General features: G+C 42.4%; 1 protein-coding gene across 1 annotated transcript in view; it reads left to right on the forward strand.

Annotated features, from left to right (window-relative positions):
* The window catches only part of fras1 (Fraser extracellular matrix complex subunit 1), a 469072-nt gene that overhangs the window by 311789 nt on the left and 141759 nt on the right, over positions 1-15524 (forward strand). Inside the window, exons 31-34 of the mRNA XM_078235603.1 lie at positions 6565-6743; positions 8857-8979; positions 9718-9832; positions 13009-13146. Coding sequence (XP_078091729.1) covers positions 6565-6743; positions 8857-8979; positions 9718-9832; positions 13009-13146 — 555 coding nt within the window. The remainder of the gene's footprint in view (positions 1-6564; positions 6744-8856; positions 8980-9717; positions 9833-13008; positions 13147-15524) is intronic.

The following is a 15524-nucleotide window of genomic DNA, read 5'->3' on the forward strand; positions in this document are numbered from 1 at the left end:
CAGCCCATGTTGGAACTCTTAAACTGTTTGTTTCCTCGTATATAAAACTTTAAAGCTTTATATCTGATATCATTTTAGTGAAACACTTCTTCACCCTCCCACTGAACTTTGCTCTTTTCCGGTAGATGATTCTCATCTTTGACTTTCCATTATCCTGTACTCTTCACTTACCTTTCCCAATAAGTGAATGTGTGCCTATGATCTAATGTAGAGCCCCCCAGATCTCGTTCTGTACAAACCTGCACAACTATGTAACTATCAAGTACCAGTCCAAAGAACAGCTCTGAAAAGAAAACAATAGGTTTTGATATCACACCAGCCTCCTTGTTCCTCTTTGTGGCCTATTCTTAGTTTGCATGAAACCTTCCCACTCCTGCTGTCTTTCTCTCAGTTGCAACAGAGCTCAATTTAACTCAATGCCCATATTTGCAGCTGAAGACTAACCTCCAGCAAGTACAGGAACTGGTTAAATGGATGGAGGCAACTAAGGCAATGCAGTTTATCCATGCACCTGTCTGAAAATGAGAAAGATGGCTCATCTCCTGTGATGCCCATCAAGAAAGGTACAAGTCCAATGCTGGAACCTTCCCACACTTTGGAAGGTACCATTTCAAACATGGCACACCCACTATTTTTGTACACAAGCATAGGCTGCACCTACTACCTCAATTTGAGGTCCACATACCTATTCTGTGCTCCTTACCTCCATTTGCAACAAAAATCTAACTTTCATACAATGGACAACTGCATGCACAAGATCAACGGGTGTGTACAAGAATAGTGGGTGTGCCGTGTTTGAAATGGTACCTTCCAGAGTGTGGGAAGTTTCCAGCCTTAGACTTGTACCTTTCTTGATGGGCATCACAGGAAATGAACCATCGTTCTCATTTTCAGTCAGGTGCATGGATAAACTGCATTGCCTGAGTTGCCTCCATCCATTCAACCAGTTCCTATACTTTTGCTGGAGGTTAGTTTTCAGCTTCAAATATGGGCACCCTCCAGCTGCAGGACCTCCACCTCTTCAGTATTATTTTTCACAAGTACTCATTGAGCCATTTAGTTCAATTTCTCCACTTCCTACTACCACTTACTTCTAAAGGCTTGATTCAGTCACTTAGGAATCGCTGTCAACTCTGATTTGCCCCAATCTCCAGTCGAATTTGTTCCCAGGAGCAGGCTGAGGGTAAGAGAGTGGGTTTGCTGACTGTAATTAATTATTTATTTTTTCAGTTAATTTTGGGTTTAAAATCGGAGGTTTTTTTCAAAACCGGAAGTCAGGCCAGGAGTGGCCAGGGGAAGTTTTTGGAGGGTTTAAAAAGGGCTTACCTTGGAGGTTCAGCTTCATTGTTCCCAGGAGCAGGCTGAGGGTAAGAGAGTGGGTTTGCTGACTGTAATTAATTATTTATTTTTTCAGTTAATTTTGGGTTTAAAATCGGAGGTTTTTTTCAAAACCGGAAGTCAGGCCAGGAGTGGCCAGGGGAAGTTTTTGGAGGGTTTAAAAGTGCACCAAAGTATACAGCGGGCAGCAGAGTGAGTGGGAAGTTGAGTGAGCTGTCAGGGCTTTGGCTCACAGGGCTTGGACGAGCAGGGGTGAGTTTTTGTTTCCTTACACTCTTATTAACTTTTCACTGTCTTACTTGACATAAAGTGTCCAGTATGAGTGTGAAACCAATGTGTTGTTCCCAGTGTAGGATGTGGGAGGTCCTGGAGGCATCTGGCCTCCCGGACATCCACATCTGTGAGGGGTGTGTCGAGCTGCGGTTCCTGAGAGACCGTGTTAGGGAGCTGGAACTACAACTCGAGGATCTTAGGCTGATGAGGGAGAATGAGGAGGTGATAGACAAGAGCTATCATCAGGTGGTCACACCAGGGCCACGGGAAGAGGTCAAGTGGGTGACGGCCAGGAAGGGTAAGGCTAGGGTGGTTGAGAGCACCCCGGTGGATTTGCCCCTGCACAACAAGTACTCCTGCTTGAGTACTGCTGGGGGGGGACAGCCCGCCTGGGGGAAGCAGCAGTGGCCGTGTCTCCGCAGTGGAGTCCAGCCCTGTAACTCAGAGGGCTAAGGAAAAGAGGAGGAAGGCGGTATTAATCGGGGACTCGATGGTGAAGGGGACAGACAGGCGTTTCTGCGGAGGTAGGCGGGATTCTCGCATGGTGGTCTGCCTCCCTGGGGCCGGGATCCAGGATGTCGCTAGTCGCGTCCCGGAAATCCTGAGGTGGGAGGGAGAGGAGCCTGAGGTAGCGGTACATATTGGTACCGCTGATGTGGGTAGGAAGGGAGAAGGGGTCATGAAAAGGGAGTACAGGGAATTAGGGAGACAGCTGAGAAAGAGGAAAGCAAAGGTAGTAATCTCAGGATTACTGCCTGTGCCACGGGAAGGTGAGGGCAGGAATGGAGTGAGGTGGAGGATGAATGTGTGGCTGAGGGACTGGTGCAGGGGGCAGGGATTCAGGTTCCTGGACCATTGGGACCTCTTTAGGGGCAGGGGTGATCTGTATACAAAAAACGGGTGGAACTTGAATCACACGGGGACCAATATCCTGGCCGGTAGGTTGGCTAAGGCTACTGGGGAGAATTTAAACTAGATAGGTTGGGGGGAGGGGAGCTAGAAGAGTTGACTAGGATCAAGGAACTAATTGATGGGGGGGAGGATGCAGGGGTAAGGGGAATTACAAAATTAATGGTAGAGGAGAGGGTGCAAGTGAATGAAGGCGGTAATTTAGATAAGGGAGTAGAGGGAGACGGTGTTCGCAACTCATCAAAGCGGGTCCAGATAAAAGCTGGAATAAGGACACTTTGCCTGAATGCACGAAGCATTCGGAACAAGGTGAATGAGTTGATGGTGCAAATCAGCACAAGTGGGTACGATCTAGTGGCCATTACAGAAACGTGGCTGAAAGGTGACCAGGACTGGGAGATGAATATCCAGGGGTATCAGGTGTTTAGGAAGAATAGACAGGAAGGAAAAGGTGGTGGGGTCGCGCTATTAATAAGAGATAATATCAGGGTAGTACTGAGGGATGACATAGGCTCTGAGGAACAAAACGTGGAATCATTATGGGTAGAGATGAGGAATAGTAGAGGGAGAAAGACACTAGTAGGTGTGGTATATAGGCCCCCAAATAATAATGTTGAGGTAGGGAGGGCTGTAAACAAGCAGATAAGGGATGCGTGTAAAAACGGAACGGCAATAATCATGGGGGACTTCAACATGCCCATTGACTGGCAGACTCAAGTCGGTAAGGGTGGAATGGAGGAAGAGTTCTTAGAATGCTGTCGGGATAGTTTCCTTGAACAGCATGTTACGGAACCGACGAGGGAACGAGCTATTTTGGATCTGGTATTGTGTAACGAGGTAGGTAGAATTAAGGATCTTATTGTGAAGGACCCTCTTGGGTCTAGTGACCACAATATGGTCGAATTTCTGATTCAGATGGAAGAGGAGAAAGTTTGGTCTCAAACCAGTGTCCTCTGTTTGAACAGAGGGAAATATGATAGGATGAGGGATGAATTGGCTAAGGTAGACTGGGAGAGCAGGCTGGCAGGTAGGATAGCTGAGGAACAGTGGAGGATTTTTAAGGAGATCCTTTTCAGTTCTCAGCAAAAATATATTCCAGCAAAAAACAAGGATTGTAAGAAAAGGGAGAACCAGCCGTGGATAACGAAGGAAATAAAGGAGAGTATTAAAATAAAAACAGCTGCGTACAGAGTGGCCAAAAATAGTGGAGAAACAAGTGATTGGGAAAAATTTAAGAAACAACAAAGAGAGACTAAGAAAGCGATAAAGAAAGGAAGGATAGACTATGAAGCTAGGCTAGCAATTAATATAAAAAATGATAGTAAAAGTTTTTATAAATATATAAAAAGGAATAGAGTGGCTAGAGTGAATGTTGGACCCTTGGAGGACGAGAGGGGGGAGTTAATAGTGGGAAATGAGGATATGGCTGAGTCTTTAAATAAGTTTTTTGTGTCGGTCTTCACGGTGGAGGACACAAATAGTTTGCCAAATATTAACGATAGAGGGTTGGCAGCAGGAGAAATACTTAATACAATTAATGTTACCAGAGAGGCAGTGCTGGGTAGACTAATGGGACTGAAGGTGGACAAGTCCCCGGGTCCAGATGGAATGCATCCCAGGGTATTGAAAGAAATGTCAGAGGTAATAGTGGATGCGTTAGTGATTATTTATCAAAACTCGTTGCATTCTGGGGTAGTGCCGGTTGATTGGAAAACGGCTAATGTTACGCCGCTGTTTAAAAAAGGAAGGAGACAAAAGGCGGGTAACTATAGGCCGGTCAGCTTAACGTCTGTAGTAGGGAAAATGCTGGAATCCATTATTAAAGAGGAGATAGCAGGGCATCTGGATAGAAATGGTTCGATCAATCAGACGCAGCATGGATTCATGAGGGGAAAGTCGTGCTTGACGAACATGTTGGATTTTTATGAAGATGTGACGAGGGCGGTTGATGGAGGAGAACCGGTGGATGCGGTGTTTTTGGATTTCCAAAAGGCGTTTGATAAGGTGCCCCATAAAAGGCTGCTGAAGAAGATTAGGGCACACGGAGTTGGGGGTAGTGTGTTAAAGTGGATTGGGGACTGGCTATCCGACAGGAAGCAAAGAGTCGGAATAAATGGGTGTTTTTCCGGTTGGAGGAAGGTAACTAGTGGCGTGCCGCAGGGATCGGTACTCGGGCCGCAACTGTTTACCATTTATATAGATGATCTGGAGGAGGGGACGGAGTGTAGGGTAACGAAGTTTGCAGACGACACAAAGATAAGTGGAAAAGTGAATCGTGTGGAGGACGGAGAAGATCTGCAGAGAGATTTGGACAGGCTGAGTGAGTGGGCGAGGATATGGCAAATGGAGTATAACGTTGATAAATGCGAGGTTATACACTTTGGAGGAAATAATAACAAATGGGATTACTATCTCAATGGAAACAAATTAAAACATGCTACCGTGCAAAGGGACCTGGGGGTCCTTGTGCATGAGACGCAAAAGCCCAGTCTGCAGGTACAACAGGTGATCAAGAAGGCAAATGGGATGTTGGCCTATATTGCGAGGGGGATAGAATATAAAAGCAGGGATGTCTTGATGCACCTGTACAGGGCATTGGTGAGGCCGCAGCTGGAATACTGTGTGCAGTATTGGTCCCCTTATATGAGGAAGGATATATTGGCATTGGAGGGAGTGCAGAGAAGGTTCACCAGGTTGATACCGGAGATGAGGGGTTTGGATTATGAGGAGAGGCTGAGGAGATTGGGTTTGTACTCGTTGGAGTTTAGAAGGATGAGGGGGGATCTTATGGAGACTTATAAGATAATGCGGGGGCTGGATAGGGTGGAGGCGGAGAGATTCTTTCCACTTAGTAAGGAAGTTAAAACTAGAGGACACAGCCTCAAAATAAAGGGGGGTCGGTTTAAGACAGAGTTGAGGAGGAACTTCTTCTCCCAGAGGGTGGTGAATCTCTGGAATTCTCTGCCCACTGAGGTGGTGGAGGCTACCTCGCTGAATATGTTTAAAGCGCGGATGGATGGATTCCTGAGCGGTAAGGGAATTAAGGGTTATGGGGATCAGGCGGGTAAGTGGTACTGATCCACGTCAGATCAGCCATGATCTTATTGAATGGCGGGGCAGGCTCAAGGGGCTAGATGGCCTACTCCTGCTCCTATTTCTTATGTTCTTATGTTCTTATGAATGTGCTTTAAGACCAGAGGCCAGCGTTTTCCACCTCAATAAATTCTTAGGACTTCTTTGGGAGGAGAGAAGTTCTGCCACCTGATACCGGCAGATTTTCTGTGGACAGGGCCATATAAATAATTTTTATTCTTAAAGCCTCCCAGTAGGATAGTTGCCTTTATAGGGGAGTCCGTCTGGCAGATGAGGGTGGAAGAGGCTACCACAGATCTTGGGGAGTGGCACAATGTTGTTTGGCCAGCAATGTCTTATGATTCATCCAAAAAAAATTGCAATTATTTTTAAATATTAAAAAAGCCATCCTTTGATTGTTTGCATTGGCGCCCGCAGTTCTTATAAAGACTCATCCAGTGCCACCACAGCCATTCCTAGTGTCAAGTAGAAAATTAGAAGAAAGCTGGCTGAATGGCATTTCAATCAATTAGCAGCCCTTGCCAGCTGCCATTGCACCAGGGAACCAGCGTAACTACAAGGCAGAATTATGCACAAGCTCCTTGGCAGTAGTTTCATTGCCCTTGGCTCATTTAAATTGGTGCAAGAGACTCCCATCACAAGATTTGGCTAGGCTGGTCATTATGCATTGGATGTCGGCCACCCTGGAGCCCATTGGTAAAATCTGATTTTACCAATGCCATATTTAATTTCCTGGTGTGGAGGAGTGAAACAACATTTACATTTTTATAAAGATTAGAAAATCATTCCAAGCATCATTGGGTTTTACGTTTCATTCAATTTCAATTTTGTATCGACTAACAGCAGAAAGTTTATTTTGTTTTTTTCTTCTAGCAGCAGTAATTATATGAAATATGTCTCATGTTAACTCAATAATGGGGTGCATTTATTGTGATCCTTAATTTTCAATAGGTGATGTGATCCTTTTGGTCCCAATGCCAGCAGATGGTCCAGCAGATGGGTGGCAAAGGCTGCCTGATGGGAAAATAGCTACTGTGACAAAGTCATTTACTCAGCAGGATCTTAACAATGGTATTGTGTGGTACCAACACTCAGGGGTAACATCTTCAGAGGACTCATTCAAGTTTCAGGTACTGACACTGGGGGTTTGGTATTAAGAATCTTTAGTTGCTTTTAAACTATTGTATTGCAGTTAATGCTAATGGCCTCTGACTTGTCAGCATCATTATCAAAACTAAACTTGCCAGACATACTGACCGTAAGGAAGAACTAGTTTAAAAAAGCAACCGCTAAGTGTAGAGGTGCTGCCAGTTGTATGAACCCTGAGCTTTAGGATGCTACTGAACGCAATGGAAAAAAATCACTTGGAAACTCCTGTAAATCTATACAGAACTCAAGTGAAAAATGAAAACATCTTGAAATGCAGGGTGATCAGCATTTGAACAAGAAAGATGTTAATGTTCAAGGTGAAACCCCTCATCAAAATTAGCCACTTGGAGCAGTCAGTCAAACTGTGAACTGAAAGGCAGCCAGCTGTGATAATCAATAATAAAGAAATCAGTCATCAGTTATTAATTCTGTATTGATGATCCTCAGACTCATGTCAACAGGTAAAGTGAAATAGCAAGAATTGAATATTTTAACACTGCGGACAGTTTTTTTTCCAAATTTAATTGGCAAGAGATTCAATTCCCTTGAAACTCCAATCTCTTGACAGTTCAAATGAGCGTGACACTTTTTATGCTATAATGTCCAAATAGTCCAAAATTTGAGTTTACGCTCAGGCCTCCAGGCCCAAGTTCAAAATATATTCCAGATTAATGTGCAGATTACTGAGTGAATTAAAAACTGGCTCCAGCAAAATATCTATGCTTTTTAAAGCGTTAATGGGATGTGGTCTTCGCTGACAAGGCCAGCATTTATTGCCCATTCATAACTACCCTTGAAAAGGTGGTCGTGAGCTACCTTCTTGAACCACTGCAGTTCTGTGCTGTAGTTACATCCATGATACGGTTACGGAGGGAGATTCAAGATGTTGACCCAGTGACAACGAAAGAATGTCAATGTATTTCCAAGTTAGGATGAGGTGTGACTTAGAGTGGAATTTGTAGGTGGGGTGCTTTCATGCACCTTATGCCTCAATCTTCCAGATAGTAGAGATCACAGTTTGAAAGATGCTGTTGAAACAACCTTGACATGATGCTACAGTGCAGATGGTACATAAAACCAAAATAGTATAGAGGGAGTAAATGTTAAATGGGGTGTCAATCAAGTGGGCTGCCTTGCCCTGAATGGTGTGTCATGCTTCTTGAAAGCCATTGGGCAGGTGGAAGGAGTAGGGAAGCATTATACTGATGATGTTCATCATTCTGCTAGATTTAAAGTAGTTACAGAAAAGGATAAAGCTCGACCAAGATTCAATTTTTAAATTGGGGAAAGGCCAGTTTTACTAAGCTGAGATATGATTTTGCAAAAGTGGACTGGAAACAGCTACTTGAAGGTAAATTAATGTCAGAGCAGTGGAATGCATTCAAGGAGGAACTAAGGAGAGTTCAGAATAAATATTTTCCCACAAAGAAATGTGTTGGACTCAGAAATCAATCCGCACCCCAGCCCAACCCCCCTGAAAGTCAAAGAGCATGAAGTAGAATAAGGCAAAAAATGAAAGCTGATGTCAGATGCCAAGGGCCGACAGCAGAAAATCTAGAAGTTCTAGAAGAGTCCAGAAATACAGAAGTAAAATTAAAGAGAAAGTTAATAAAACCCAGGGAGGGCATGAAAAAATGCTGGCATTTAAGATTAAGGAAAACTCGCATGTTTTAAAGAGAGAGTGAAAGATTAAAAATAAGGAAAGCATTGAGCCAATAGAGACCAAAAAGATAACTTGTGTGTGGAGGTGCAATGAATTTGTTAATGAATACTGTTATGATTCTCTTAGAGATCAATAATTTTTAAAAAGATATTTTAATTCCCAGCGATTGATTCAGACATGGGGTAAAACACATCAAGGAATCACTTAAAGGATTGAGAGCTTAGGTTCTCACTGTTGAAGATTATAATGACTTATTTTACCATTACTACTATGATTACAACTTGGTTTACAGAATACACAAAGAACCAATCAATTAGACACTGGTTTTCTTTTGGTTTATTATGAAACAAATTGCAGTTCTTTGGAACAAATAATTAATAAAACTATTAAGGAAGCTATTTTTGCCATGCATTTGATCTTATTTCTTGCAGATTGCAAATGGTGCCGGGCCTTTCACTGGAGCTGAAAGCCACATATTTCAAATTGGAATTTTACAGAAAAATGAAGATGTTCCACAACTAGGTTCAGGAGTTATTACTCCTCTACAAGTCACAGTAAGCAATATCTTGTTAAATTAACACTCCCCCACTTCAAATCCGGCCTTATGGCATTTAGACTTATTGTAAATAAAGATATAATTGTCTGACAATTGGTCAGTGCCAGATTTAGACTTGGTGAGGCCCTAAGCTATATAAAGCTTGGAGGCCCCTTGTTAAAAAGTTACACCAAAAGGTCTCACAAAGGTGCGTATCAAAACAGGACCTTGGGTCGCCACAAAAAAATTGAAAACATAATTATGCCTTTTAATTATTTAATAGCAAGGTATTTAAAGTGAAAAATACAAATTATTTTCAAATGAATGCATTTACTGATTACATATTTATCATTTGGCTGACTTGATCTCTCTCATAGATTTTGGTAATTTTGGTAATTTTTTGAGTTGCTCTTCAAGCTGGTGCTTTCTTTTTCTTTTCTGGTATCCGCTCTTAAATGTTGTCTTCATTGTAAACCTTCTGAAATTTTGTGAGGCTCCTGCAGATTGTGAGGCCCTAAGCTGTAGCTTGTTTAGCTTATGCCTAAATCCGGCACTGCAATTGGTCGATTAAGTTTTGTAACTATAATTCAAATGTATTTTGATATTTAATCTATTAGCTTTTTAACTGCAAGCATTCAGTTTTTCAGTTTTTGATATTGCAATGAAAAAGTAGGAAAAAATGTCATATTTGATGAACAGAATAAATAGTAAATTGTTTACTTTGTGAAATACTTTAAAATAACTTTTTTTTTGTTAGGCACTTGAAGATCGGGTTACAGTAATCCAGCCTATGCAGTTGTCCTTTGTAGACAGAGACACACCAAGTCAGGATCTAATCTATAACATTACTGTTCCACTATTCTCAGAACATGGTAAGTATAACACATACAGTGGAAAAACATTTCCCCTGTTCCAGATGAATTTATGTAGAAACTGGAAGCAGGAGTAGGCCATTCCCCCCATATCCCTTGATCCCTTTAGCCCCTAGAGCTATATCTAATTTCTACTTGAAATCAGAAAACATTTTGGCCTCAACTACTTTCTGTGGTAGTGAATTCCACACATTCACCACCCCCTGGGTGAAGAAATATCTCCTCACCTCAGTTCTAAAAGGTTTGCCCCTTATTCTCAAACTATGGCACCTAGTTCTTGACTCCCCCATCATTGGGAAATTCTGGATCTACCCTGTCTAACCCCGTTAGAACTTTATAAGTTTGTATGAGATTCCCTCTCACTCTTATAAACTCCAATGAATATAAGCCTAACAGACTTAGCCTCTTTATGGCAACCCCAGAGAAACAGCATTAAATCTGTGTTAACATCATTTTTCTGGGGTTTCCATGGCACTTCCACCAAAGCCACAGCAGACAGGTAGGAGAATGTGGTGGTGTGGACGAATATCAAATTTTAGGCCAGACTAGGTAGGGGTGTGTTTTGTATTTAAAGTGGTTGCATGATTGCTTTAAGAGCTGGTCACATGATTTGATGATCATGATGTCATTGTGTTTTACAGGCTCCTGTTTAGTTTCAGTTTCTACTCCATACAGGCAAGGACTTCCTGGTTCTGAGTGCTTCTTTAGAGTTTTATCCCAAACTTTGACCTTGTAAAATACTGGTCCTGTTTTCTCCATAATGGTCACAGGGACCCATCTGGGACCATCCCCAAAGTTCTTTACATGGACCAGATCATCCTTTGCAAAAGCTCTTTCTGCCCTTGCAAAATCATAGCTTTTTTGGTTTTCCTGTTGGGATTTCACCTTCCCTGCTAAGTTTGGGAATTGCAGGTTCAATCTAGTACAAAGCCATTGTCCCGTTAACAGCTCTGCTGGAGCAACCTCTGTTGTTGTGTGCAGTGTGGTCCTGTAATCGAACAAAAACCATGCCAATTTAGTCTCCAAGGATGCTGCCGGTTGTTTCTTCATGCCATTTTTAAAGGTTTGAATCACCTGTTTTGCCAGTCTATTTGATGATGGGTGATAAGGTGCAGTCCAGACATGTGGGATACCATTGGAGAGCATGAAGTTCTGGAAATCACCACTAGTAAAGTCCATGCCATTATCGGAAACCAGGACTTCCAGTATTCCAGGTGTACTGAAGCTTTTTTGTAATTTCTCGATCATAGCCTGAGATGTTGTGGCGCCCATGCGGTGCACCTCCAGCCACTTGGAGTGTGTGCCTACCATTATGAAAAACAGGAACCCATAAAGAGACCTGCAAAGTCCACATGTACACGCACCCATGGTCTGCCAGGCCACTCCCATGGGTGTAGAGAGGCTGAGGGTGGGGGTTTTTGATTTTCCTGGCACAGGTCACATCGCTTCACCAAGTCTGTGATGTCAGAGTCAAGACCAGGCCACCAGACATGACTCCCAGCCAGCACCTTCATTTTTGATACTCTGGGTTGGCCATTACTTAGTTCTGTTAATATTGGACATTATCCTCAGGGCAGAACAATTTACGGGAACCCCCGAACAATGATCCTGCCCTCAACACTAAATTAATCTTTCCTCATAAGATAGGGTGTAATTTCTTCGGAGGGTCGTTCTTGGAATCCACCTTGTAGGATCATGTGCCTTATTTTAAATAAGGTTAGATATTTTTGGCCTTAATCTGCCTTGTTGACAATGGCAAGGTCTCCAAGAAATTCAGAGTCATCACAACCTCTTCCAATGCTGGTAAAGGAGCCAGGATTGTGGGCAATGGGAGGCAACTCAGTGTGTCAGCATTGGCTATCAACAGAATTATCATTATTTTCCAGCTAAGTAACAAGAAGGGAAATGGTTTTCATAAGTAGGTATTTTCTGCACTGTCCTGTGTATCATAAGCTCATGTTTAAAAGCAGTGCATTATAATATAATAAACTTAATATTGTAAAAGTTTCCATCCAACATAATTATTTACACAATAATTACACTACAAACCTGGAATTATAGTTCGAATTAATTGATTCAGATATGAATGTAATATATCACTGCAGCATATTTCTTGTTTCGTATCACATTTTATGCCGAAGTATTTTGGACACAAAAGCTGTTAACATCAGCTGTCAGGACAAGTTGGTGTCCTTGATGTGTGGGAATTGCTAGACAAAAGCATTAATAACTGTAACATCATTACTTCAGGTTCACTGAGATGTTATTTTGCATTTGATTGCCAAGGAAATTCTATGACCACAAATGGTCTAAAGCAGTAAGAAAAACATAGAACCACATATTACCTTTCGACTCACCGTGGTGCTTTTATTTGTGTCAGAAAAGGTTAACCTGCAGGCTACATTGTATTCATTTGTGCTCCTGGCATGGAGCCTCATGTGCTAAGAGCATATATTAGGGCTGCTTAGGGTAGGCATTGCCAAGGTTTGGACTTTAGCTGTCCGATTCCTCCTGGCCACAAGTAATATTGTAAATGCTTTTTCCAGAAGCTGTCCTTGTCTCCCTTGCCGGGTTTCCCAAGATCTGGGAACCTCGCTGATCACTGTCAAATCCGGAATGCAGACTAAATCAGAGGTTCCCAGCTTCATTCAAATATTTAAGTTGCTAAACTACTTTCTCGGAACAGGCTGGATGCCCAACCTTTGACCCACTTCTGTTAAACTCCAAGTGAACCACTTAGGGACAGGTTGCAATCGGTTTAAGACTTAACATTTTAACAGATAACCCAAGATTCAGCATGAAAAAGATTGATTGGCAGTAATTAATATTTATCATGTTGTTGAATATTTAGTTATGCACAAGCCCTAGCATTTTCTGGCATGCTTAGTCGGTACCCAGTGAGCAAGTGTTACAACTTTATGCCCTCCAAGTTCTCGAATACTGAAACTATTGGCAAGGTGCTGGTCATTAGAGCTTGTGGAGAAACAGGACAAGTTGGACTGCAACTTCTGGATTTCCAGGTTTCTCACTGTTATGAAGATGCCAGAGGCTGCTGTCCAATTTCACCACTATTCCATCCATTGAGTAGACCCCCTGAAAGATCTGCATGACAATAGATGGGTAGTAACTATTAGTATTTGTGCTGCTGTTGTACAACATTGTGTTATCTTTTTTAGGCACTATTGAACACTCTGACAGCCCTTTCTTCCCAGTCACATTCTTCACTCAGGCTGACATTGATAATGGGCAGATTCTGTACCGTCCTCCAGCAGCATCTTTGCATGCACAAGGCTTATTCAAGTTCTCCTTCACTGGTAAGAAACAAGATGATGTGCACACATATAAACATATATATATATTTATATAAAATGTCATTTTTTTGCACAGGTATAGTTACTGCTCCGTGGTCTGTGTTTATTGATAACTTATTCATCTCAATGTCAGTATAGAACATATTTTGATCTAGGGTAAAACTGTCAAAAGGAACACAAACCTGGCAACTCTGTCAACCATCATTTGATTATGCAGTAAATGGAGCATTTTTGTGTGACAAGAGGTTCCAGGCATTCTTTTCCTGGGACTCAAGAGTCACAGCTTACACATGTTGTTAGTGTTTCTGATTCTGGACCATTAACGTTAATGAAAAATGTACAAAAAAACATATGGTCATAGAAGAGTGTTCATTATATCGTTCCACGACTGGTGTCTGTTTCTGCTAGGTAGTAATGTTAGCAAACAACAAGTTTCTCCATTTAATTATGCCAATGTTTTGGTTCACAATTACTGAAATTATATCTGATTAAGACAAAGTTTTAGTATTGGAAACCATCAATGTTAAGATTTTCCTCATATTGTGTCTGGGCATAGAAGGTTAATTGTTACGGTGCATAAGGCCCATATGCTTATTAATTGGGAAGAAAGTGAAGTGAGAATGATTACAGGTATGTGATCCTTTCATCTTCAACCAATCTATTTAATCTACATGCTGTGCCCAGAAGATCTGTTATGCCCAAACACAGTATGTGGAAATCTACTTTAAAAAAAATCCATTTCCATATGTGCTCTTCCCAGAGGCAGATTTTTGGCTCATTGTTTGCTGATGCTCCATCCTGAGCTTTTTTTTTTGTGGTTTGCCGATGCCTTCCTATCTCATGGGTAGGGTGAGGAGGCAGGTCCCATGTCTACTTCAGTTGGAATGAGAATTGATTCCATGCTGTTGACGGTGTTGTTCAGCACCACATGCTCGTCATTTGGCCAGCTGAGCTAACCAATCCTCAAGATTTAATTTACTGGATGAATTTTGTACCCGTCAAGGTGAAGAATATCAATCCTGGAGCGTGGCGCAATTTTCACCTTGCTCGTCTCTGATTAATCCCAATCATTTGTACGCTAATTACAGCATAAATAGTTGCAGAATAAAGTTTCCTTGATTCTTCCTCACTTAGCATCATAGAAGAATCATAGAATCCCTACAGTACAGAAAGGCCATTCGGCCCATCGAGTCTGCACCACCCACAATCCCACCCAGGCCCTACCCCCATATCCCTACATATTTACCCACTAATCCCTCTAACCTACGCATCTCAGGACACTAAGGGCAATTGTTAGCATGGCCACTCAACCTAACCCACACATCTTTGGACTGTGGGAGGAAACCAGAGCACCCGGAGGAAACCCACGCAGACACGAGGAGAATGTGCAAACTCCACACAGACAGTGACCCAAGCCGGGAATCGAACCCAGGTCCCTGGAGCTCTTAAGCAGCAGTGCCAACCACTGTGCTACCGTGCCGCCCTTCTCAAGAACTGCTATACTTTGGAGTTTTCCACACCAGCAATGGCACACTAGGTGGTTTTGCGATTGTGTTTTAGAACAAGGTTGAGATTGCCTCAGTCAATAACAGCTAACAGAAATAATTTCCACAGTATCAATTTGACCTGCATCTATAAGATGAAAAGTCAGTGTCCAAGTCACTGGTTGATCGAGTCATAGAATCATAGAATTATTACAGCACGGTAGAAGGTCATTCGGCCCATTATGTCCATGCTGGCTCTCTAAAGAGCAATTCACTCCGCTGTCCTCTCCCCATATCCCTGCACATTCCTCCTTTTCAGATATTTAGAAAACGTAGAAACATTTATGATACAGAAAGAGGTTGTTCCGTCCATCATGTCTACACCTGCCAAATCCCATTTTCCTGCACTTGGTCCATAGCCCAGGAAGTTACAGGATTTCAGGTGCATTTCCAGACACCTTTAAAATGAATTGAGGGTTTTTGCCTCTGCTACCTTTTCATTCAGAGAGTTCCAGACCCCTACCAAAAAAAGAATATTCCTCACCTCACCTTTTAATCCTTCTACAAATCACTTTCTGCCCCCTTGTCACTAACCTGAAGGAAATAGGCCTTTCCATCCACTCTCTCCAAGCCTCTCACAACATTGTGCATCTATGATCTCAATCAAAATTCCCTTCAGCCTCCTCTGTATCCTCTGCAGTGCAATTATATTCTTTCTGTAATGAGGTGACCAGAACTGCACACAGTACTTGCTTTGTGGCTGAATTGGTGTTTTATACAGTTCCAGCATAATGTCCCTGCTCTCCTCCACCAATAAAGTGAAGTATTCCATAGGCATTCTTAACATCTTAAAATGACCTGTCCTGTTACCTACCTGCCCTGTTATCTGCGGACGTG

Source organism: Mustelus asterias, chromosome 1, assembly GCF_964213995.1.
Source record: "Mustelus asterias chromosome 1, sMusAst1.hap1.1, whole genome shotgun sequence".
NCBI lineage: Eukaryota > Metazoa > Chordata > Chondrichthyes > Carcharhiniformes > Triakidae > Mustelus > Mustelus asterias.